A 22,410-nucleotide genomic window follows, 5' to 3' on the forward strand; every position below is an offset into this window, starting at 1 on the left:
AACGACAGACTATCCAAGCCATCCATATTGGAAACCAGACCTTGAGGAAGTGTCAGTCATCCTGGAGACGAACACAACCCGCCTCGAGACGAGCTCTCTGTGGGGGATAAAGGAGACTTCGCAGCCAGTCCCACTTCAGAGAGAGGGGGAACAGAAAGAGTCAGAACATACATTTTGGCAGGTTCTGACTCTGATGAGGGTTCTCAACCGGTTTGCCGACCTAGAGATACCCCCCCCCCCCAGGAGGGCAAACACAGTCCTAGACTGTGTCTTTGGCGCTCAAAAGCCCACAAAGTCCAGTGCAGCTTTTCCCTGGTCTCAAGGGCTGAAGAGTGTCCTGGCTAAGATCGCCCTACAGCTCTCTGAATTCTCCTTCTCCCTTCGTTCGGGCTTCTCTGCCAAGCTCCTCCCACCTCCTTGCGTCCAGCAAAGGAGGGATTATGAGGTCTTGGATGAGCCTCGACCAGCTCTTTCACTCCACCACTCTCTGGATGAGCTGACCAAGGGAATTTCTCTAGAGAGACACTCCAGCCATCAGGTCGCGTTCTCTGCGACCTAGATCCTCAATCAAGAGGTCACGAAGTATGCCATGCAGGCTACTTCGTGGCTAGATCTATGGTTGGGGTCCTAAGGAATCATGGTATGGATCGAGGATTTCTCTAAGGAAAGTACCAGGAAGGCTATGGAAACCTTCCCCCTCTCGGGTACCCGGACCATCGAGTTCCTAGCCCACCAAGTTTCGAATGTGTAGGCTAATACCATCCTTAAGTGTAGGGACTCGGTATCTGAGAGGTTCCATCAGCAAGTCCCTAACACAGGGATCACTAGGCTTAGGAACTCCTTTCTTGAGGGTTCACCATTGTTCGAGCTGAAGACGTGGTGCAGGCTGCAGAGAGGTGGAGGAAATCCCACAATGACTCTCTCTTTCACATGGACTTAACATCCCAGCCCTACAGACCACCAGCTTCTCCAACATCCCAGCCCTACAGACCACCAGCTTCTCCGCAGCCTAACCCCCTAAAACCTTAACGAGTAAGACACAGCAAAGACAGCGGTGTCTAAAAAGCCCTTTCCTACCAAAGACAAAAAAGGCTCATAGTCCTCCAGGGGAGGAAAATATCCTATAGGGAGTGGCTGTGGCCGCAAGCGTCAGGATAGGCACTCCCCCTGCTTGTCCACCAAGGGGTGGGGGATGGCTACAAAGTTGATGGAACAGGGGTAAGCAACTCTTGGCCGATCCCTGGACAGTCTCCATGATTCGTTCAGAGTATTGCATCCCGTTCATGTCATCTCTCCCTCCCTTGATCAAGGATCCAGTGTCGATAGACTCCTTTGCGATTGGATCAGCAAAGTGGCTAGTCCTTTGGGCAGAAGTCCAGACCATGATGGAGAAGGGTACTCTCCAAGAGGTCCTCCACAACCCCAGGCTTCTTCAGTTGACCCTTTCTTGTGGAAAAAGGCATCTGGAGGTTGGAGATCAGTCATAGACCTCTCAATTCTGAACAGGTTTGTCAACCAAACTCCGTTCAGCATGGAGACGGCATACACGGTCAGACAAGTGGTAAGACCACAGGACTTCATTGGACCTAAAGGTCGCATGCTTCCAAATCCCAATCCACCTATCTTCAAGGAAGTACCTAAGTTTCAGCCAAGACAACAGGAAATACCAGTTCAGGGTACTGTGCTTCGGTCTTTCCACAGCACACCAAGTCTTCAGCAGAGTGTTCGCCCAAGTGTCATCTTGGGCACACAGGATCGGCATCCGTTTCCTCCGTTATCTGGACGACTGGCAGATCCTAGCAGACTCTGTGGCAACCCTTGTTCAACACCGAGACAAACTTCAGAGGCCAAGATCTGGGGATCATGGTAAACCTCAAGAAGTCCTCCCTGCTTCCCACTCAAAGACTGGTATACCTAGGTATGGTCATAGACACCAATCTCCACAAAGCCTTCCCATGAGACGACAGGATAATGAGGCGGAGAAAGGTCGCAAGACCCTTTCTCAGACGAGAAGAACTCCCGGCCCAGAAGTGGGTACAGTATGTCTCCTCGGACACCTATCATCCTATCCTTGGCCCGTCTAGTTCCTAACGGCTGCCTGAGGATTCAATCCCTCCAGTGGCGGCTCAAGTCCAGGTGGAATTACGCCATGATTCCCTGGACACTGATCCCCATGGAACCAGTGGAACAGACAGACCTCGAATGGTGGGTGGCAGACCAGAATCTGCGGAGGGACGTAGATCTTCTCGTCCTCCCCCCTGACTTGATGCTGTTCTCAGACGCTTCAAAAGAAGGGTGGGGGGCCCACATGCTGCAACACACTACCTCAGGCCTTTGATCAGTCAGAAAAATACCTCCACATGAATCTCTTAAAGATGAAGCCGTCTTTCTGGCCCTTCAACAGTTCCATCAGTTTCTAGCGGGCCACTCAGTGGTGGTGATGAGTGACAACACCACGGCAATGGCTTACATCAACAAGCAAGGAGGTACCTTTTTCGCAACCCCTATCCCATCTAGCAGTAGAGATACTGAGATGGGCTGAGATCCATTTGATACCATTATCAACACACATCATTTCAGGCAAAAGGAATGTGCTCACCAACAGTCTGAGCAGAGCATCTCATATAGTGAGTACCGAATGGTCTTTGGATCATCTAGTAGCCAACAAATTCCTGACTTTGTGGGGTTCTCCTACAGTGAATCTTTTTACATCGGCCCAGATCGCCACCTGACTTGGAAGACGGTGTTTCTATTCACCTTACCCTCTGCCAAATGAGTCGGTGAACTTAATGGTCTTTCATACGACATCGCCCATTCAAGGAGACAGGGACAGGTAATGTTCAGCTTCGTCCCTGTGTTTGTTGCCAAGACTCGGAATCCAAGAGTGTTGGATTCTAGATTCGACCCCTTCTGGATAAGGAGTCGCTGCTGTGTAACTGACGACCCAGATCATCTGTTATTGTGCCCTGTGCCCAGTGAGGAGTTTGAGGTGCTACCTCAAGAGAACAGCAGTAGCCCACGTCCTGGTTCCTTCGCTTTTCTTCAGCTCCGGGAGAAACAAGAGGAGGACCTCCTAAAACACCATCTCTGCATGGATTTGCAGAGTCATCGTTTATGCTCTGAGTCCAGATCCTCCTCCAACACGTCAACCCAGAGCTCATGATTTCAGGGACATAGCTACGTCCCTGGCCTTTAAAAGAAATTACTCTGTGACGTAGGTTCTACAAGCAAGGGTGTGGAAGTGCCAGACGACTTTCACAGCGCATTACCTGCAAGCCAAGCTATAACCCTATTTTGAAAAGCAAGTTGCTATAAGCCTAAGGGGTCCCAACTAGGAAAAATATCCGGTTTTAGTCTGCATGAATGAAAAGGAATGACTGGCTCTCTTTTCCTCATCCTCCCCTCTCTTGGGGAAAACAGATCCTGAGTTCTCTGCACAAGCTGGCCTCAACCACAGCAGGTAAACCATAGCTCCCTTGTGTACCTAGTATTGTGTCAATACTGTTGTGTCCTCATACCCTAGCAAGGTGGTATTGGGAAATTCTTGGCCAACTCCGTTATTTCCTATATACTCGGAATAACTTATACCTTGACAGTCACGCTGCTAATATCTCAACATCAGCTTGCGTATGCTGCAGACCTAGCATAGCAAAGTTTAGCGAGGTGTTAGTGTCTCATTTTTGGTTTGAACCTTCTCTTAAAAAGGAGACCCCAGGTAAAGCCAAAAAGCCAGATTGACAGAGACATCCACCCTCCAAATTGCAGTCACTCCTATAAATAGTATAGGTTTGTATTCCAGTTACGGAATAAATGACAAATTTGGAAATGATTTGTATTTTTCCTAACGATACAAACCTTTAGCTATTTATCCGCCAACCCTGTCCCCCTTGTAGTCCTACCTCCAAGCAAAGATAAGCACAGTCACAGGTGTGAGTGAGAGGGATAGCTAGCTAGCTACCCCCCCCCCCATCCCCTGCTAACTAGCGGGATGGGTAGTTAACCCTTGCTAAATTTTAATGGCTCGTCCTTTTAGCTTCACCGAAAGTATACCCCTATCAATAGCTAAAGGTTTGTATCGTTAGGAAAAATACAAATTATTTCCAAATATTTCATTTTATGATTTTATTTCTTCGCATTCTTATTAGAAGTAATGGATTTTACAGATAAGTCTTGATTTGCTGTTATCTCTGGAGTGTCTTACATTATAGGGTTGGTTACCTATTGATTTTGCTATGTATGATGCCAAGTATTTTCAAGCGAATCCTGCATATCTAAAACACTTTTAAGTGTTTTTCAGATGTTCAGTCCTTCCTACTTAATTGTAATTAACCTAATTATAAGTTGAGAGTCTGTGGTGAGAAGCTATGAGTTCCCTTCACTGTGCCTTGACTAACATCTGCTAATGAATTAAGGAACCATTTATGTATGGGTAATGATTACTTTTGTTTCAGTTACCAGAATTATTATGGCATCTAGGAACATAACCCCATAGTGAACTAATAATAGGTAATGGATTTTTATGAAATACTGAGATTTAAAATATATTCTCTTTTCTTTTCAGTTGATATATGGTCAGTCGGCTGTATAATGGCAGAACTTCTAACAGGAAGAACACTTTTCCCCGGTGCCGATCGTATCCTTTTTATGCTTTAAACACAATAATACTTCTCAATTTCTTTCTTATGATAGGATTTCTGAATACATGCCACAGTATTTTATATGTATATTTGCAGAAAACAACAGATATTTTGCCAGGAAACGTACAGAATAGGTATTTATTTTGTACTAAAGATAAACAGAGAATTCATAATCGGCATTTTGCAAATCATCTTACAGCCACTCTCCTAACTATTCTTCTCTACAAACAAAGGGAATTTCAGGTGAGGTTAATGTCTTCTTCTATAGTATTACCAGATATAAGAGGAAGTATTTGTGTTTAGTTGATTTCTTCTTTATAGATTTGATTTGGAACTTTTATACCTAGAATACTATTCAGGAAAACTTCCTCTGCATTTGCATTCATGAAAGTGTGAGTGCGTGAATCTGGTGTTTTGATAATGATTAGGAAAGGTTGGTTTATAGGGAACATTCTAATTATAAAATTATACAATTTGCATGTTTACATATGATATATCAACTAAAGGTATAAGTTTTCATAAATTTCTTAATTTGTTGGTTGGGGTTTATTATGCATGGGATATAGAATTGGATTACATATTTGTTGGTTTATAATTAAATATTCTAGATGTAAAAAAATTGGTTTGGCAAAGATGCTAAACGTAAAGTTTCTGGTACAAAGTAGAGAGGAAAATTGTGTTTTCTGTTGTATGAAGCCTAATACTGTAATTCTATCTTGCTATTCTAGTAACATAACTTTTATTATAATTGAAAGTTTTATGTTATTTATTTAGCTGTATTTGTTTGATAAGAAACTATTTCTGTAATGTAATTTATCTTGTGAGGTGAGAAATTCCATGCATCTTATTCCACAGAAGGAAAAAGATCAGGTTCCTACTGGTTGTCTTTGTAATTTGCTTGTGACTACCAACTGCTGAACTCCTTTCAAAAATTCTCAAACAATTTGTTTCATATATTTTGAATTTTATTTTATCCTTTAATCTTTAACTATTGCATATGGTTTTGATAGCTGTGTGTGATACTGATGCTGTAGAAAGTCTCAGGACTGATTATCTTAACCTCATTAAAAGTAGTTTTTCGTATGCAAACTTTCATCCTTTAAAATAGGGGAATGTTTTCAGTGGTTGAATTCGTTGACGAGGTAGTGCTATTAGCACCACCCATCCGCGTATTTAAGACACTTCAATTTTCTCTTCGGCCTCAACGAGTACGGACGTACTGTTTTTCGTATGCAAACTTTCATCCTTTAAAATAGGGGAATGTTTTCAGTGGTTGAATTCGTTGACGAGGTAGTGCTATTAGCACCACCCATCCGCGTATTTAAGACACTTCAATTTTCTCTTCGGCCTCAACGAGTACGGACGTACTGTTGCTTCCTATACAAGGCTATTTAATCTTTTCCTTATACCTTTAGTTTGATTTGTGATATTGGCTTTCTGTGTAATAACGGAACGAATAGGATTGCAAGCATATATTGGACATTTTGGTATAGGTGGTGACATTTTTCCTTCGGAGGAGTCGTGTTCATGTGTCGCTGGAGTTACCTGCGATGGTCTCTGCAGCTGTCTATCTTGGAAGTGGGCCATCTGCTGCAATTGGGGTTGAAGAAAGGGTACTTCTCTGGTCGTAGTTCTAGCACAAATCACAGTTTTCCCCATCATCCTTCAAGATAACCACCTCTCAGTCTTGGCTGTAAAAGGCTACTACTCAACCTTGAGTATGGTCTTCCAATTGAAGGGTATAGACATCTCCTTGGTCAGTTGTCTATGGTTATGAGGAGCATTGAGCAGTTTTTCTCACCCTGGGACCTGAACCCCCCAGACTGGGATGCACCGTAGTTCTTGAGGCGCTTACGCATACCCCATTTCAGCCTTTGTGGAGGTCTTCAGACTGAGATCTGGTCCCCAAGTGTGGTTTTTTGTAAAGCTGTAACATTGGCAAAGAGAGTATACAAATTGCACTGCCTCTCTTCTAGTCGCCCACAAGTTGGAAGGAGTCTCCTTTGAACTTTTGCCAGAGTTCATTGCCAGACCCTGAATCCAATCCTGTGGTGCACAACCCAGGTTTGAGAGCTTCTATATCCCCTCTGTACGTAAAGTGATGGCTGGCAATTGAGAGAAGATGCTTTTGTGTAATGTAAGGGCTCTGTGGTGCTGTGTGAAAAGGACCTGACACCTCTGACCTAAGTTTCAGTGCCTCCTCCTTAGCACTGGCAGAACCAAGAAGGAAATGTCGAGGAACACAGTATCTCTCTAGCTTTGTGAGACAATCCATATGGCATATGCCTCCGCAACTTAGAAGGTTGAGGTACTGGCCAGGACCAGGGCTCACAAAGTTGGGCTTATAGGCTTGACACTAACCTTCAAGAGGAACCTTGCAGTCAGCCAGATGTTGAAGACTTGTTTGGAAACACCAAATATCCTTCATGGCTATTTACTTACGGGTATATACCCACAAGCCCCTTGACACTTTTGTTCTTAGTTCTTTTGGTGGCTGCTCATATAGTTGTGTAGCCAACTCAGCTCCCATTTGAGACATGAAGCATCATGGCTATGTTAATGTATAGATGTAAGTCAGGAATGGAAGTTAGAATGACTAGTTATTCTCCTTCATATTTCCCTCCCCTCTCTTGAAGATGAATAGATTATACTATTACTTACTACACTTCTGATCTCTATTCTTTACAGTCTAAAGCAGTATCTCCTCCATCATACTCCACTGATGATGGGAAGGATAATGATATATATACCAACCCATGCATCTCCATATCCCTGGTATATCATTCTGGACTACTCTCCATTATCTTGGAAGGGAATTCTCCTTTAACCACATGCCAATCCTTAGGTCAGGGCAGTCCTTATCAGCCAATTCATTCTTATGATGGACAGATAGGGGTTGCTGAAGTCATTTCATTTGCTCCCATACAAACTTATTTTTGCAGGAAAGAAAAAGAACCAACTAGTTTGGTTTAAGGAGACTTGCAACCTACCAATTAATCAGTCTCTAAGTTTTAAAGGACGATAGGAACAAATACTAAGTAATTTGTATAGTGTATTTCTTAACTATACAAACTGAGTCCCTCAAAGTTAAACTTCTTAACTTAACCACTCCTTTCAGTCCTGAGCCAAAAGTTAAAAATGAAGAGTCTTCGACATGTCATGCATGTGGACGAGTACCCCCAGCCACCCGCATGCCGGAAACTCTTCACTTTTGAGCTTTGGCTCTGGACTAAGGGGAGGTTGAGTTTTAAGCTTGTGAAACTAGGAAAAATACAAATTACTTTTAAATTCTTTTATTTGTTCTTACGCCTATACAAGCTGTTCTTCAAAATAGTGAGGTTACTAAAGTAATTTGTGGATTGAAAGTTCCCCTATAACCAAACTGGTTGATTCTTCCCTGGAAATGTTAATCTACCTGGTTCTGTACTGGATCAAAGATGACTCCAGTATATGGGTGACAGGGGCCACTTGCTCACGCTTACCAGGTGTCATTAACTACCTTGATGAATTCAACAGCCATTCAAGCTCCGCGACAGACATTCTCCTACTTTAAAGGACTTGGGTTTCTTTAGCAAGGTAAATTACAAATTATAAATTTGTTATTTTGAGAAATTTTCTCCTAGTAGTTTAGCTTTTACGGCCTTTCTTTACCAGCGCTAAGTTCTGAAGTCCATTTGATTGTTTTCACAGTATAAATCAACTGAAATTTATTCTCTATGCTTCTGTAAGGGCATCGACTGCTTACTGGAATTTTAAATAACCAAATGAACTTAGCATTAATAACAAGTCTAGTTTTAGCCTAGATTTTGACTTAATTTTATAGACAGCATATCGAAGAAAGCCTGGTTTTACTTTTCTAAGAGTTGTTACTTAAGAGCATGGTTTTTTTTCAACTTCTTTGGTAAGGTAATTAAAGTAGGAGAATACTCAAATTTGTAGTATTTTTGTTCTAGACGCCACAGCCACAACTTCACTTCTTAGTAGATGTAAAGGCTCCTATTTTTTCCCACTGACCTTCCTTTCAAAAAGGTTAGTGCGTAGCCTGTTCAGTTAGTCACAGCTATGCTTAAGGTGATTTTTTGATAGGGCTCCAATTTAAACACCTTTTGACCATCAGTTGCCTCTGGAGTATAGCATTTCATACTCATCATCTCCAAGTTGTGGTGTCGGCATCTCAAAGCCAACCAACCTTAGTTGCTTTTTTGATTTTGTTAAACTACAAGGTTTGAAGATATTTAGTATTAAAATAAGTTTTTTTTTATACAAATCAGTTATGTAAAACTAAAATTACACACCTCTCCAAATTCAGTAACCTTCTTTGAAAGGAACTGAATATTCAAAAAGTAATTTAATCAACTGGGAAACCTGAGGGGTCGTGTGCTGATGTACCAACCTACTGAAACCATTAGATATTTTTTCTTTTAAAGGGTACTGAAGAATTTGGGGTTTTACATTATGCAAAATAAATATCCTTTTCAAGTTTGAGAATTGGGTTAAGCATTTTCATATCATGCCTTTGTCATATTGAGCCCTGATGTGCATGCGCTGTCCAAATTCCCACAGTTGTAAATTATGATATCTTGTAAACAAAAAGAGGCAGAACAACCTAGAGCTACTGTGAATAAGTCATTGTTAGGTATTAACTCTTATTCTTATAATTCTCTGTATATCAGGTCATTATACACTGATGTGAGATTCTTCCCTCAGCTTTGCTTTGGATGCCAGGAAAATTCAAAACTTTCTCAGCCATTTTTATTGGTTCTTGTTAATTCTTCATATTATCATCTAATCTTTTTTTTTTTTTTTGCAAGAGTAGTTATTATGCAAACACTCAAATAGAAAATCTATGCTGGTACTAAATACACACGGAGAGGGCTACATGTATCTTCGCTGGTTTTTATAGGTGTTCCTGGGGATTTGGCTGTGCTTATTGGGTTTCACCATTTTATGCTTTGTGTTATGTGTCAGTTGCCATTCAGTGATCCTTTTTATATCAGAATTAACCTTTGATAAATTTCATATTGTTTTGATTGAATCATTCTTTTGTTTCTATAGGTATGCAAACTTTTTGTCCATTAAAATAAGGAATATGTTCAGCATATTTGAAATTGCTGTTGAAATCATTAATTAGGTAGTTAACAACAGGTTGTGAATATCAGTGAGGTAGCCCTACCTACCCTCCTGTCAAAGAGACTTCTGTCTCCAACTGCAACAAGTAGTCATACTTTTTTATTTGAATGATTGATATTGTATTTATGTTAATAATGGAATGAAGATGTGAGTTTAGGTTGGACACTGCATCATTTTATGCTAAACTGCCAATAGATCCAATCACTCTGCAATTATGAGCATGATTTTTCTCTATCCCCTTTCACCGAGTATATATTGGAGCTCCCTGTTAAGGTGTGTGTATTCTTTGAGGACTGTAAAGGCTAAATTTTTCATGTTATTTTTGGCAACACCCATGACATTGCAGGAAAGACTGTTTAGTACTTTGCATGCCTCATTGAGTATGCTGTTTGCCTTGGTCCACTGTTGTATGCTTGAGGAACAGGGAGAACTCAAATTTACATCTGGTATTTTTTTCATGGTTGATGGAGTGTGAAGGGATCCCCGCATTCCAACATTTTCTGGGAGCTTTTCCTAGCAGAATGCCAACAGTGAGTGGCCTTCCTTAGGTCTTGCAGGGAGAAACTCCTTTGATGTCTTTATGAAGGATCGAGTAGCTAAAGCCACTTGACCCCATTGTCATCAGTACCAAAGTCCTCTGTGGAACAATAGTGATTCAGTGTTGATCAAGTGCCAGCATTGTCAGTGACCCTAGTGAAGGTCCCTACTGTGTGCCCAAAGCCAAGAAAGCTGCTAAATAGGCTGCTGAGAAAGTGCCGAAGCTGGAAGGTTGTGAGTAGCGTCCAGGGCTAGTACACCTGTGCCGTTCTAGTGCCTTTTACATGTGATTAGTATCAGTGCCATCCCCCTGTGCCTGACACCTCTGCCCATGTGCCTGTGACTTAGGTCCATTGGCTCCCTCCCTTTACCTGTATCCCCAGCCCCTGTGCAGGTAATCCCAGCCACCGTGTTTGTGTTGCAAGTGTCAGTGTTCCTCAGTGTTTTGTTTCTTGTTCTAATGAGTAATTGTCCAGGAAGGTTAGTCATAATCACAACAATAAGGCTTTTGGCGACACCACCTTTCCTTGGGTTAACCTCTTTCCACCTGGGTAAGCCAGGGGAACCCCTTCCTTCCTGGTAGCCAAGTGGGAAAGAGGTGACTGGCTTCTTGTAGGCCCATATACCCTTTCTGTCAGCAGTGTATTGGAGGAGGATGGGTGCTCTCATTTACCTTTCCTTCCTGAAGACCAGATTGCTGCTCCCTTCTCTGAACAGAACCCTTCTGTATTCTGTATTGAGGTGATGGTACTTCTTGAGGTCATCGTTATACACAGCCAAACGCCAGTGCACGTGATCAATGCTTCCTCCCCATCTCGATCAGCAGAAGGAGGGGTACGGTATAAGGCACATCTGTCTCTTCCTTGATTGATGCTAAAAATCTTTCTCTCCCTGATGACTGTCCTTGATCACGTTGCCGGATCTGTCTTTCGATAACAACTCTTGTTTTTTCAAGAATGGAGTAGGTCTCTGGAGCAGCCTATCAAACCTTTTACCCCTGTGAGTCAAGAGGGTACGCTGGTTTCTTTTGCCCCACAAGTACTGGACCTTGGTCTGCCACCAATGAAAGCAGAAAACCCTGAGTCAGAGCATTCTTGTAGGGACATTGTTCTTCATGAAATGGGTGAGGTGACCTTGGCATTACCTTCTGGTAGGACCTTGGTCATTGATTGGTACTTCAGTGCCCCTCAAGGGTTGAGACCTTCTCTTGAGTTCCCATTGTCTGGTCTTGCTAGTTTGGTTCTGGATTGTGTTAATGATCTGAGCTTTGGATCTGAGAACTCTCTCACTTCCAATCAGTGAAACAAGATCCTGCCCTTGCACTCTTGAGGCAGTGAAGGTTCTATTTCTAACCCTGCAAGCATTCAACGAATGTTTTAGGAGGCACTCGGTATCATTGGTGAGCACGAGCGACAACACAACCTTAGTAGCCTACGTCAATAAGCAGGGGGCCTTTGGGCTTGCTCTCCCTTTGCAAGTTGGCAAAGCAGACACACATCAGATGAGGGGTCTACCAATGTCATAAATTTCTCAGCTACACACATTCCTGGCAAGAGGAAGGAACTAGCAGACACGCTCAGTTGCCAGGGACAGGTTATAGGGTCGGAGTAATCCCTACATCAAGGCATAGTGGAGAAGCTTGTCCTCTGGGGATTGCTGTACTGCTAAACAGGAAGCTCCCTAAGTTTTATTCTCCTGTCCAGGTCCATTTTTATAACTGAAACCTATCTCACTCATCCTCCTTAAACAATGGGGAGGATGATGGAATTTATGCCAACCATTCATCATCATTGAGGTACTGTATACAATTCCCAACTGATATTTCCTTCGGTGGAAGGGTATCTTTATTTGATCGAGTACATGCCTCGTGTTCAGGCCAGACCTGTGGACACTTCTAGGGAAGAAAATAAACCATCCAGTTTGGTTCTTAGGGGAATTCCAACCCACCAAGCATTCTCATTAATTAAAGGATGAAGGTTTGTAAATCACATTGGAATAATCGCAAATTTTTAAAGTGATTTATATTTTTCCTAGCTATACAAACCTGAGTACAGTACTTTAATTTAACTTCCTTCCTCAACCACCTGTCTCAGTCTTGGGCAGAGAGGTCAAAAGTGAAGCTATTCTGGCTGGGAGATAGAGTAGGGCTCCTTGTCTGCATCCTTCACCAGCTAGTTAACCACTTGTTAACCAAGTTTTAACAACTGTCTCCAGCCCATGCTGAATCAATTTCCCTAATTAAAGAACTCAGGTTTGTATTTCTAGGAAAATTACAAGTTTTTAAAAGTTTTTGTTAGTTTTTATAGTGTAAAACTTTTTTTTTTTTTTAAACTAATCAATCATTAACAAAGTACCTGCTTTGCTGGATTGCATAAGTTTAGTGTGGAACAGTGAAGAAGACAAATGATATCAAATGATGGTTTTTTGTTGCACATTGTTGAACAGTTGCTCTTGATTACTTTCTTGCTTCCATCTCCAAAAATTTGGAATAGATATGTTAAAGGACATTAAGAGAGCTCAGTATGGTTAATGTGCTTTTTTTTTATAAAAGCTTAGTTTGTTTTCAAAATATTACATTATTGTATGTCTTGATATTAGATTTTAAAAATATGGTCCATTATGTATTTACAATATAATTGAATGAAATGTTAGAATGTTCCAATAAAGCTTGAGGTGTCACCATGAGTAATATTGCTCATTTAATTCTGGATTGTATACGATTTGTGATTTTTGAGTCATGTAGTAGAGACTGACTTGATCCTACCATCTTTAAATTAGGAGCAAATTGGTTTTATATTGCTTAATGCAGAGTCTTGGGATTATGGCACTTATATCCTGTAGATTCTTCTGTTCTTCAATCCTTTCTAGTACTTTTTTAATGGTTGCTATTTTTATGCAACATTTAGCTGTGTTTTTTATTGTACAGTAATGGATCCAATATATTAAAAAACTGTGTGTAATAATTTTTGAAGAAAATTAACTATTTTTTTTTAATTAAGAGTTTGGTAATCACATTTTATTCAAATAAATTTGTTTCTATGATATTCAAAGAAATTTCTATTTCATATTTTGGCAGTTTGTTGAAGTTGTTCTGTGCACTGTGTAATACTGTACAGTCAGGTGATTGTGCGGGTGTGTGTGGAAGAGTCATTGTGTGTGTTATTTTTAGTTTTTGTCAGCATGATTGTTCTGTCAGTTTTAGATACTGCTGCGTAGAGTCTGCAAAATCTCGTAAGTTGGCATGGCCACACTTTATAATGTGATTGGAAGGCATTGCATTAAGCCCTAAAATATCATATGTCATTTATGTCTGTCCTTGTTTTTTTTATTTCTTACTAAGTATGTTTAGATTAATAATGGATTTGAACTAGGCACCATTTTCAACTTTGGTGTTATAATTTTTGTTTTGGGAATATTTTAATTCATCACTTGATTAAATTTAGGCTAAGTTTATTTTACTTTTTAATAAGATATAATCATAACAGGCTTCCTTGTTGACACAAATAAATTATGTCCCTTATAATTTTCAAGCTTTAACGTAGTTATTTGCTAGCTGTAATTTATGTATTTGGTAAAACACCAGCCATCAGATATCATTATTAGTATTTTTCTACGTAACTATGAAGTTCTAGGAAAACATGTAACAAAGGGGAATTGATTAGATCTGTGCAGTAACCATTTGGCAGCATCCAAAAATTTTACTTAAGCATAGTAAGGAAAGGCATTATTGTTCATTCATATCAAGCAAACCAATAGCAATGGCATTGGTCAGAATAGTAGCAGCACTGGTGGAATTACAATAATGAAGCTAGAAAACTTATACAATATGAAACAGTTGAAAACCTGAGTCGATTTCAGACATTCTTGCATTTCTTTGAATAACAAAGAACTTATATTTTCAAAATTCTAGCAAAATATATTAGACTGGATCATAGCTTCTCTGTAGTTGTCAGATACTGTAGCTAGTAATTCAAGAAATGAAATTTATAGTTGTTCCAACACAGAGTTCGTACCTCAAACTACTTTCTTAGGAGTATTTGGGATCTCCTCCCAACCGACCAGAATTTTGTGTAGTTCCCCTATCTCTGTTTTCTATAGTGGGTACCTCTGGCCGGATGAATACGCGCCATGAGGCGACCCAGGGTCAGAGAGCGGGCTCGGCTAGGTCTCGATCACCAGTAAGTTTCTGGTCGCGACGTGATTAACATTTCGCCGCGCTCTCTTCACCCAGTGCGACCCTTTGTGTCTACACGCGGTCCCCATGTGTTCAATCCTAACCTTTTCCACCTCTTTCCTCTGTGTCCCTGTGTCGATTGGTGCTTTAGTGTTTCATTATGGAGCATCCCCGTCGTTGGCCCGGGCCTATGGCCGGTAAATCTTGTGGTGCCTTTCTTTCCAAGCCGGAGGTCGACCCCCACACCTTGTGTTCTTCATGTAGGGGCAGTGTGTGTTCCCTTACAGCCACGTGTCCGGAGTGCGAGTCTTGGAATGAGATCCAGTGGGTTCTCTACGGCACGAAGAAAAAGAAAGCAGCCAAGAGATCGCCTAAGAAGACTAACATCTCCTCGCCTTTAGTGTAGCCCGATGCCTCGTCGGAGAGGGGTTCCCTACCGCCTCCCCTACCCAGAGTAGGGGACGAGGTAAATCCGTTGCGGGGAAGCGGCCCACTACCCTTCCCCAAGAGTCTGGTATGTCTGTTGGTGGGGATGTTGTGTCGGTTCAGGCATGTGGGGGGCCTGAGGGAGGGGTGGGAGTGTGTTCGGGAGACGAGGTCCTGGTGCCTGCAGGGCCCGTCTCGGCCGAAGATCTGATGTTGGGGAAGCCTGCCACGGCCTCTTCACCCGCATCATGGGTATGTGTTTCGGGTGCTTTAGCGACCGGGGGAGACGCCGAGAAAGAAGCAGGATCGTCGAATTCGGATCCCGTCGCCTGGGCGCCACCCAGGACGCCCTTCAGGTCGCCCTTCAGGTCGCCCATGAGACTAGAGGAGGAGTTCGACACCTGGTTCGCTCCCAAGAAAGTTCCTCGGTCTCCCCCGGCGCCGTCGTCAACGCTCCCACCCGTCTTTTTGCCACTCTCTTCCCCAGCGGACCGGCACAAAGATCCCCCAGCAACTTTAGACGTATCAGTTGACTCAGCGGGTTCGCTTTCCTCCCCGTCATCGTTCTCCTCCTTCTCGTCAGATTTGTTCTCCTCGGAAGATGAAGGTCCGAGGGACTCGAGGAGGAAACGGGAGAGATCCCGCAGGAAGAGGTCCCACTCACGCTCACGCCATGCCAGGAGACGATCCAGGACCTCCAGGAAGAAATACAAGAGGAGCCGTTCGTCTAAGGATAAGTGGGTGCGGGTCACGATCCCTCGGAGTGAACTCCTTAAGGCTACTTCCGCTCCGGGCGCCTCCGTTGGCTCCTTAGAGCCTCTTCGTCACCCTCGCGGCACGGCTCCTCCAGCAGACCCGATCATCGTCAGAAGGCGACGCACCAGGTCACTTTCGACAAGCTTAAGTCCGCTAAGGCTCCGGCTCCATCCGCCCAGCGGAAAGAGTCGCTCCTTCGGCCTGGCAGTTTAGTCCCAGCCTCCAGTGCTTTGACGGCTTTCCCCGAGCAACAAAGCCGGCCAGCTGGTCCAGAGAAGCCCGCAGCTCCGTGAAGCTCCGCGGGAGGGAGTATACCCATGACAGCTACTCCCGTCCCAGCAGATCCACCCGCTCTGCGGGTCGTCCCGCCAATGGCTGGCATGAGAAGAAGGTCCTGCCTTCCCTCGCGGCTCCATCCGCCATCGACGAGACTCCCCATGTGGAGGTCCTGATAACGGAAGGCCTGGTAGGAGGAGGAGAGTGCTCTTCTGACGACGTCTCCTCCTACCGGAAAGTCTTGGCTCTCATCAGACGCCACCATAGGCTGAATGAGCCTAAGCTCTCGACAGAGCAGGCCTGGCTCTCAGGGCTGAGCAGACTGGTGGACAACCCGGTTCAGCAGAAGCCTTCTCTAGCCCTACCCCTGGCGAGGGACGTGAAGCTGGGTATGGACCACATAGACAAGTTCATAGCCAGCCAAGCGGACGCCCCCAGGAGCCAGGGTGCCTCCAAACTTCTTCTGGGACTTAAAACGCAGAAACGCTTTTATGTCCCGGAGGGTCATCGCGGAGGTCCCCGTACGGTCGAACCAGCGATCGCCATTTTGAACCAGGGAGTGGCAGAAGACAGGGCATCCTCTGTTCCGGTGTGCTTTCACCAGGTGAAATGTCCATGATGGAGGATATGGCCCTAGACCTGGTGTACGTTTCTTCGTGGTTGGACTGGTGGGCCTGCACTCTGGTGGGGTTCCAGTCCTCTCATGACCTCTCCGTCCCTGAGAATCAGTCCTTACTTAGGGAACTGATCAGTTTGGGGGGGAAAGCTTTGAAGTTTCTTTCCTACCAATCGCTCTCTCAAGCAGCCAACTGGGTCCTGCGGAAGAGGGACACAGGTGCTGAGCAAGTTGGTACGGAGGTTACCCGAATGGGAAGCGAGGGCGTTGAGGAACTCACCAGTTTGGGGCGAGTCTGTGTTCCTCTCCATCACCTCGAGGAGGTGATGGAGAGGGTCAGGAAACTTAAAGAAGCGGGAGAGCCCAGACCCCCGCCTGCAAGACGGCCAGCTCACAGGAGACCCTCTTCAGTCGTCCCTCACCCGTCCCATGTTTTGCCAGTCCAACCGAGGAGGGAGTTCCCGTCGGTGTCTTGGCACCAAGCCCTGCAGCCCTCCCGTAGGGGAAGTTCAGCCCCGCAGTCAAACTTTAGGCCCTCCTATTCCACCTCCAGGAGAGGGCGATCCAGCCGCACCTCTAGGAGGATAGGAGGAGATAGGCAGAGAGACCCCCTACTCCTGCCGAGGCCTCAGGTTGGGGGATGCCTCAAACACTCTTGGCAAGCTTGGCGGGACTACGGAGCGGATCCGTGGACCGTAGCAGTACTGAAGGACGGGTACAGGTTGCCCTTCCAAGCGGAACCGCCCCTTCTAATCGCGGACCAACAGGCGAAGTGGTTGGCGCCCAAGGACCCCTTCAGAAGAACAGCATTGCAGGAGTAAGTGTCAGCCATGCTCGCCAAAGGGGCGTTGGAACCAGTCAGGAATCCCGGCCCGGGGTTCTACAGCGGACTCTTCCTGGTGGAGAAAGCGACAGGGGGTTGGAGGCCGGTCATAGATGTGTCAGCCCTCAACAAGTTTGTGTGCAAAACCGACTTCAAGATGGACACCCCAAAGTCGGTGTTGGCGTCCTTGAGGGAAGGGGACTTCATGATGTCCTTAGACCTCAAGGACGCCTACTTTCAGATACCCGTCCACCCCTCCAGCAGGAAGTTCCTAAGAGTAAAGTAGGGTACCCAAGCCTTGCAATTCAGAACTCTCTGCTTCGGACTGTTGACAGCTCCTCAGGTCTTCACGAGAGTCTTCGCAACAGTCTCAGCCTGGGCACACGAGCAGGGCATCCGCCTGATTCGTTACCTAGACGACTGGTTGTTGCTTTCAGCCTCGGAGGGAGCACTGAGGGGGCAAGGTGCGAAGCTTCTACGGTTCTGCAGGGACTTGGGTATCACCATCTACCTGGAAAAGTCGCAGCTAACGCTCTCCGCCAGGATGACCTACCTGGGGATGGTTCTAGACACCCAGTTGGTGAGGGCCTTCCCCTCCTCGGAGAGGTTAGACAATCTGGATCAGATACTGCGATCCTTTCTAACGGATCAGCCCAGGAGAGCCAAGGACTGGCAGAGATTGGTGGGCCACCTTGTGTCGTTGGAGAAGTTAGTCCCCCAGGGGAGGCTCAAACTCGGGGGAGTTCAATGGAACCTGAAGGAGCTCTGGACCCATGGGGAGTCCCCGCACAAAATAGTTCCAGTGTTCCCGGAGACAAAGGAAGTCCTGAAGTGGTGGCACGACAGGATAAACACCCTCAAAGGAATGCCCTTCGCAATCGATCCTCCGGAGATGCTGCTGTTCACGGACGCGTCAAAGGAGGGTTGGGGAGCCCATGCTCTTGACGAGTCAGCAAAAGGGAAGTGGTCCCTCGAGGAGAAGAGCCGTCACATAAACATGCGAGAGCTGATGGCCTTGCAAAGGGCATGCCGAGAATTCGTCCATCTACTCCGGGGAAACACCGTGGCTCTGATGTGCGACGGTGGTGGCCTACGTGAAGAAACAAGGAGGACTGAAGTCGAAGGAGCTGTGCAGTCTCACGACACAATTCCTGGAATTGGCTGTGAAAGAACAGATTGAGGTTACAGCCAGGTTCATTCTAGGAAAGAGGAACGTTCTAGCCGACGGCCTCAGCAGAAAGGGTCAAGTAGTAGGGTTGGAGTGGTCCTTACACCCGGGAGTGGCCCGGACGGTCATCCTGAAGTGGGGTACGCCGGTGATGGACCTCTTCGCCACGAGACTAAATTCACAGCTCCCCGTGTTTTTTCTCCTGTGCCAGATCCAACAGCAGCGTTTGAGGACGCCTTTCAACACCCTTGGGACAACCTCGACGTGTATGCCTTCCCGCTCTTCGGGATGCTCAGACAGGTTCTCAACAGAGAGAGGCGGGCAAACAACCTATGGATGACTTTGGTAGCGCCATGGTGGCCGGAGAGAGAATGGTTCGCGGACCTAAAAGAACTGGCGTGCCTCCCACCTTGGCCCCTTCCAGACAGGCCAGACCTCCTCCGTCAACCACACTTCCAAGGGTTTCACAAAAACCCTTGGTCCCTCCGCCTACACGAGTGGAGGTTATCGAGCGCCTCCTGAAGAGGGAAGGATACTCGTCGAAGACCGCAGCAAGGACGTCGGGGTATCTAAGACGGTCCTCAGTCGCGGTATACCAAGTGAAGTGGGCCATCTTTACTAAATGGTGCGCCTCACAGAACATCAGGCCGTTGGAGGCCTCCATTCATGAGATAGCCGACTTCCTGGTCTATCTGAGAGACGACGTGGGTACGTCCATTCCAGCCATCAAGGGAGTCCGAGCGGCGTTGGGCAAAGTCTTCCTCCTGAAAGGCATTGATCTAGGAGCTTCCAGGCAAATCTCGATGCTTCATCAGGAGTTTCGAACAGTCGTGTTCCCCCCAGGCCTGTAGGGTGCCCCAGTGGGATGTGGCTAGAGTTCTGAAAGTCCTGTCGGAGCTGCCCTTCGAACCCCTCAAAGATATTCTGGACAAGGAGCTCACCCTCAAGACGGTCTTCCTGTTAGCCCTTGCGTCGGCGAAGAGAGTAAGTGAGCTCCACGGGTTGTCATACGAGGTCTCACACTCGAAAGGTTGGCGGGAAGCAACTTTCAGATTCTTACCTGATTTTGTAGCCAAGACTCAGAACCCAGCTTACTGGGACCCTAGGTTCGAGGGGTTCTCAGTGCCTGCGATCCCGCATTCGGACTACCCAAGGGACTTGTTACTGTGCCCAGTCAGAGCGGTGCGGAAGTACCTGGAGAGAACGTCCAGGCTTCGACCTGAGATCAAGAGTCTGTTCGTCTCATCGGGGCTAGTGAAGAAGCCAGTCTCCAAGAATACGGTCTCTTTCTGGTTACGGCAGGTAATTATGAGAGCTTACGACAGCTCAGGAGTCTCCCTTCCAGGAAAGCCTAGACCCCATGATATTAGAGGCCTGAGTACTTCGTTGGCCTTCGAGAGGAACATGGCGGTGGGCCAGATCCTGAAGGCAGGCACTTGGTCCAGACAGTACACCTTTACGGCTCACTACCTAAAGGACTGTTCTAGGAAATCTTTGGACGGTTTCTCTCTTGGGCCTGTCATTTCTGCGCTCCGAAGATTTAAGGTCGTAGCCCCTGGGAAGCCGTGGGCGGTAAGTCCAAGAGACACAGGTTCCTTCCTTACCTTTCCCCTTATCACCCTTCCCCTCCATTACCCTTGATCCCTTCTCCTACCATGGGGAACACGTTCAGTTGGATGCATTCGTCTCCGAAGACTCTTACAGAGGGGAGTTACTTAGACACTAAGATAGTTTTTTACGTAGTTTTCCCTAGTTCATGTTTCCAGTTTGGGGTCAGTAGAACCTAGCCTCCTATCTAGGTTCGTTTTCCCTTCTCCAGACGGTCTCTCGGTCCGGAAGACCACTCCCACCTCCTAAAGTATAAGTCTCCTAAGAAAGTAGTTCGAGGTAAGTACTCCGTGTTGGAACAAATCACAAATTTTAAGTAATTTGTATTTTTCCTAACAGTACTTACCTCGAACTACTTTCGGGTTATGGCCCACCCATCCTGTCCCGAGTGCCTTACAGGACTTTTGATACCTTATCTATCATAAACTTACTGATGACCGAGACCTAGCCGAGCCCGCTCTCTGACCCCGGGTCGCCTCGTGGCGCGTATTCATCCGCCCAGAGGTACCCACTATAGAAAACGGAGATAGGGGAAACTACACAAAATTCTGGTCGGTTGGGAGGAGATCCCAGATACTCCTAAGAAAGTAGTTCGAGGTAAGTACTGTTAGGAAGAATACAAATGACTTAAAATTTGTGATTTCTCCTTCATCTTCAAATCAAATGGCTATTGCATTAATCACTGTAAAATGTTAGCAAAATTGGACAAAAAGAATGAATAAAAGAATAAAATTTGATAATACTGTACTGTAGAGGATATAAAAAAAAGGAAAAAGAAAAGTATTTACTACCCCAAGGGTAAATGCATTGCGTCAGTGCTTCTCTAGTCACATACTTGAATACTGTACTGTCTATTATCTTCTATGTCTTTTACAGAGGGATACATTTTTATTCAATTTGATATACCCTAGAGTACTTAATATCTAGTACTGTAGTGACAATGAATGTTATAAAACATTTTTTTATCTTTTAATATTGTTTTTATAAATTTTTTGAGCTATGATTGATATTTTTTATTTTTAAATATTAGGTCTTTCGGCTTTTTACATCCTTGGCAATACACCATGAACACATGTAATTTACTTTATACTGCATTAGAATTCATGCACATACTTTTCCTACAATATAACATGATGAAACTTTTGAAACCTTATACCATGAAGAATGTTGGCAAAAGATTTGGTTTATATTTGAATTCTCTTTTTTTTTTTTCTTGGATGGAGTAAAGGAAGGGTAGAAATAATTATTATATAGTATTCCGTGGTTGCAATTAGTTATTTACGTTGAGCTCTGGCATTTGTTATGCTATTAGCAGTTATCTGTGTAGCATAATCTTTTAGAATCCAATTTACTATTCCATAATTCATTCAAGATAATACTTTCATTTGCTCACCACTCCTCTTGATCTCTTGAATTGTGTACATATTCCACAATTGGAACAACAAAGTAAAATTTGTCTGTGGTGCATGTAATTAACATCATATACAGTTCTTGAGAAAAAATATTAGTTTTTTATCATGTACATACAATTATGAAATCCAATTAAGTTTTTAAGTTGTGCTTGCCTATATATTTCTACCCTGCTTTAGTAATCCTAATAGTTTGTGCGCAGTTTATTTTTGTGTGTGAAAGTATTGTGGCTGTCTGAGCATGTGACGTTGTGGCCCTTAGTTGAGACCTTAGATATCCAGCAGCTCAATCTAATCATGGAGCTGTTAGGGACACCACCAGTGGAATACCTCAACCGCATCACCTCTGAATCGGTAAGTTGAAATATCCTTCCTTTTGAATTGGTAGGTAAAATTCCACTTTAGCCTTTTGTACTAATAAGCTTACTGTACATTGTTAGCATGACTGGACATATTAACAGCTTATCATAAGGTTTCTTGTAGTTTTAGAATTAGAAAGATTTTATTCCTGTGTTTATGTGAGCTAAAGTACTTGAACCCAGCTGTCATATGGAATTCCACTTGTACTCTATATAACCCTTTTATTGTTACATTGAATGAACCAAGTGACTTCACACAAAAAGTTTTTTTTTTTTCTTCTCATTCACTTGTCATGTGATTGTCACTTTATTTCTTTATATAAGGCATGTTAGCATTTCAATTTAAGTATTAACAATAAATCATTTACTGTATATGTGTAGATTCTTATCAGTTCAAAGGTCAAGATTTGGACAGGATCAGTGAATAAATGAAAGTTCTGACGTAAAGTCAGGAAAGTATTCTGATACTAGTAGTAATTGATAACAAATGC

The 22,410-nt window shown here is 44.4% G+C and overlaps 1 protein-coding gene across 3 annotated transcripts in view; it reads left to right on the forward strand.

The window, feature by feature from the left end:
* Window positions 1–22,410, forward strand: part of LOC137616440 (mitogen-activated protein kinase 14-like) — a 258,883-nt gene that overhangs the window by 127,947 nt on the left and 108,526 nt on the right. For 2 of the 3 annotated variants that reach the window (XM_068346190.1, XM_068346188.1), the window contains exon 6: window positions 4,562–4,633. In XM_068346190.1, coding sequence (XP_068202291.1) covers window positions 4,562–4,633 — 72 coding nt within the window. Of the gene's footprint in view, window positions 1–4,561; window positions 4,634–21,834; window positions 21,915–22,410 lie in introns of all 3 variants that reach the window. The other variant, XM_068346191.1, reaches the window with a different exon arrangement.

This window comes from Palaemon carinicauda, chromosome 22 (assembly GCF_036898095.1).
Source record: "Palaemon carinicauda isolate YSFRI2023 chromosome 22, ASM3689809v2, whole genome shotgun sequence".
Lineage (NCBI taxonomy): Eukaryota > Metazoa > Arthropoda > Malacostraca > Decapoda > Palaemonidae > Palaemon > Palaemon carinicauda.